At 34.6% G+C, this 4029-nt stretch overlaps 1 protein-coding gene across 1 annotated transcript in view; it reads left to right on the top strand.

Annotated features, from left to right (window-relative positions):
* The window catches only part of LOC107298750 (V-set and immunoglobulin domain-containing protein 1), an 8624-nt gene that overhangs the window by 2061 nt on the left and 2534 nt on the right, over nucleotides 1-4029 (top strand). Inside the window, exons 2-3 of the mRNA XM_029286608.1 lie at nucleotides 942-1102; nucleotides 1682-1895. Of these exons, the coding sequence (XP_029142441.1) occupies nucleotides 942-1102; nucleotides 1682-1895 (375 nt within the window). The remainder of the gene's footprint in view (nucleotides 1-941; nucleotides 1103-1681; nucleotides 1896-4029) is intronic.

Here is a 4029-nt window from a genome sequence, read left to right as displayed (position 1 = left end):
TTATTATTATTATTATTATTATTATTATTATTATTATTATTATTATTATATGATATAATTATCATATCATTAAAGTATAGATTGAAAGAAATATTTACAGTTCATGCAAAAGATTAAGTACCCCCAGGCAAATTAGATATTTCCCTAAATCAACAGAACCATTACATGGTGCAAAGTTAAATACAACGTCCTTCTCTGTCCTTGAGTGCATATTTTCTATTTATGTGCAGTTGTTTACACTTTCAAAATCAGCAACAGTGAACAGTGATCAAAAATAATAGAAGTCCAATATTTTACCAGACAGAGAATGACCAGTTGCTAACATATTGAACAGTGGGAAAATAAGTCATCAGTATCTTAAGTCCTTTATTAATTCTAAATCAAGAAGTAGGCAGGGGATAGAATAGTGCACCTATATAGTACCGTATCTCACCTTCGTTAAATGCATGCACATTTATTTAGAAAGCACTTAGCTATATAATATTAAGTAGAGAGAAAAACATTTTGTCACTCTGCAATTTACAATTGCAAGTGGTTACTCTTATATCAAATGGATAGCAGAAGAGGGAGTAATGAAATATTGTATTCTGTCTGTAAATTAGGCTTGCTGGGGGAAAAATTAGATGTCTGTATAATAAAGATGAAAAATTCTGAAATAATGTGTTGTATTGATTTTCTCTCTTGAGAATCTAAAAAAGCCTGGTCTGCATATGACAGTAAATTGTAATATTGCATTCATACTTTATACAAAATCAGAAACTAACCAGCAACATGATGGCTTAATAAGATAAAGTGAACGGAAACTGACTTTTTTTACTCAATCTCTTTGATTTAATAGATTCTTCAATCTATGTTTGCCTGATTAAACTCTTCATACCTATGTTTGATATAGTGTTAATATTTATGAAGGATTCTGATTCTTGTAATTATGTTCTTGATAGTCCAGGTTTCAGCTGCGGAGGTATACACACCGCCAGACTTTCCTGTGGAGAATGGGACTGAAGCAAAGCTTCCATGCACTTTTACTTCCACAGAAGTGATCAGCAGTTCAACTTCTGTCACCTGGAGTTTCCAAGGCGAGGGATCATCATCTCTTGTCTCGGTAAGATATTGTTTGCAAAAGAAAATTGTAAGGAGTAAAAAGCCCTGCCTGTTCTTGCTTGCTCCTTGTACTACTAAAAGCCTGATTGTTCCCTTGAAATGTTAGTTAAGATATTAATTGTATTTTGCTCCAAAATTGGTTGCTACCAAAAGCCTTGCTTAGATGAGGAAATGTTTTAATCCACTTCACCTGCTTGGTTAGTTATCTTTTATCTTAATATGATGGGAAAATAAAAAATTAATACCAGAAGGAAATCATGTAATAGTAATAGTTATCAGTTCAGTAGTTTGGGGGAAAAAACAGAATTGAGGAAAGTGAGGCAGAGCAAGATAACTGAGCTGGAATTACTCTGAAACCTTTAAAATTCTTGTGATATTATGTGTAAAATATTTCTCTGACCTTTCAACTGGTTTAAAACCAGCTTTACAGGCTCTCAAGTAGAGTATTATCATTGTCACTCTTGCACTGGTTTGAAATTCATGTGTTGTATGAGTTGAGTTTTAAAGAAATTTAGATTAGTTAAGAAATAGGGGAAAGCAGGTTTTTAATAGAGCATATTTTTTGTGTTTTTGATTATAGTTCTTCTATTATTCCAATGGAAAAGCATATCGTGCGAAGAGTACACAATTTGGTGACAGAAGCAGATGGGCTGGAGACCTTAACAGAAAAGATGCATCAATCACTATAGCAAACATGCAATTTCAGGACAATGGAACCTATATCTGTGATGTTAAAAACCCTCCAGATATGAATATTACACCAGGAAAAATCAAAGTCAGGGTTATGGAGAAAGGTATAGTAATAAGTGGATGGAATGAAAAATTACTTAATGAGTGATGGAGAAGTTGTGCGTAAGTTGCATTCTTTCTCTAAAATTAGTGTATGTAACAATGCGCTGAAACAAGTACTTGTTTGGCAACAATTAAGAAGTGTGTGTTCATGTTTCTTCTGTCTATCTCTTCTAGTATAAGTAGGATAATTTGACTAGGGGCAAAAATAGTTATTCCTTTTAGATTGGTTCTGCAAGTTGAACTGGGCTGGGCAGATATTAATAGGCAAATGAAATAATGCTCCAGATGGTTGCCTACAAACAGGTGTAGGTAACCTACTATCTTTCAGGTATTCAGATATAATTTTGAGGCCTGGATGTAAGTACCATTTGTTCAGTGTCATTGCATCTTCAAAGAGTCATTGGAAAAGTAGTTAACCGAAGATTACCTGTAACTTAATATTCCATGATATTATAATTATCATATCACTAAAGTATAGATTGAAAGACATATTTACAGTTCATGCAAAAGATTAAGTACCCCCAGTCAAATTAGATATTTCCCTAAATCAACAGAACCATTACATGGTGCAAAGTTAAATACAACGTCCTTCTCTGTCCTTGAGTGCATATTTTCTATTTATGTGCAGTTGTTTACACTTTCAAAATCAGCAACAGTGAACAGTGATCAAAAATAATAGAAGTCCAATATTTTACCAGACAGAGAATAACCAGTTGCTAACATATTGAACAGTGGGAAAATAAGTCATCAGTATCTTAAGTCCTTTATTAATTCTAAATCAAGAAGTAGGCAGGAGATAGAATAGTGCACCTATATAATACCGTATCTCACCTTCGTTAAATGCATGCACATTTATTTAGAAAGCACTTAGCTATATAATATTAAGTAGAGAGAAAAACATTTTGTCACTCTGCAATTTACAATTGCAAGTGGTTACTCTTATATCAAATGGATAGCAGAAGAGGGAGTAATGAAATATTGTATTCTGTCTGTAAATTAGGCTTGCTGGGGAAAAAATTAGATGTCTGTATAATAAAGATGACAAATTCTGAAATAATGTGTTGTATTGATTTTCTCTCTTGAGAATCTAAAAAAGCCTGGTCAGCACATGACAGTAAATTGTAATATTGCATTCATACTTTATACAACAGTGATGGCGAACCTTTTAGAGACCGAGTGCCCAAACTGCAACCCAAAACCCACTTATGCATCCTCGGGTGCCGGCTGGGTGTGGCCCATTGGCTGGGTGTAGCCAATTGGGGTGTGGCCCATTGGATGGGCGTGGCTGCAGTGGTAACGACAGACTGGGTGGGACTAAAAAGTTCAATCAATCAATTCCAACTTTGCAAGATCTTTTTTTTCCCCTGCGAGAAGTTGAAATTGACTGATTGATTGAACCTTTTTTTTTTTGCACATGGCGGCGGATGCCTAAAGCAAAATGGTTTTATAAAACCCAGCTGAAGGCCTAGGACTGGGGCGATGGCGCGCGTGCCCACAGAGAGGGCTCTGAGTGCCGCCTCTGGCACCCGTGCCATTGGTTCGCCACCACTGTTATACAAAATCAGAAACTAACCAGCAACATGATGGCTTAATAAGATAAAGTGAACGGAAACTGACTTTTTTTACTCAATCTCTTTGATTGTCAAATATAAATTTTTATTATTTTCATCATTAAAAAAAAGCACATCACAAATACATCACAATGTAAAAACCCTACCCCCCACCCCCCACCCCCGGACTTCCCAAACCTAATCCCAGGATACTATTCAACTAAAAGTAAACTAGTATTAATATCCCTAACTCCACAAAATATTATTCTACATAAATAGGTGAAATATATAAAAAAAATTATCTAAAAACCTAAATTATATTCCACCATTCTATGCTTATTTTGAATATAAACAATCCATCTTCTCCATATTGATAAAAATTGTTCATTCAGATAAGCCGAAATTTTTGCCATTTCAGCAAGATGTGAAACCTTCAATCTCCAGTCCTCCATTGTAGGTAAAACTTTACTCTTCCAATTTTGAGCTATCAACAAACGGGCAGCAGTTAAACAATACAACATCAAGTTCGTTTCTTTTACGTCCAAATTTTGTGTAATACCTAGGAGAAACAACTGAGGCAAGAAAA

Source organism: Protobothrops mucrosquamatus, unplaced genomic scaffold (genome assembly GCF_001527695.2).
Source record: "Protobothrops mucrosquamatus isolate PMUCROS unplaced genomic scaffold, P.Mucros_1.0 scaffold4251, whole genome shotgun sequence".
NCBI lineage: Eukaryota > Metazoa > Chordata > Lepidosauria > Squamata > Viperidae > Protobothrops > Protobothrops mucrosquamatus.
Note: the sequence above shows the minus strand (reverse complement) of the source record. Positions and strands in the feature narration are given on the sequence as shown.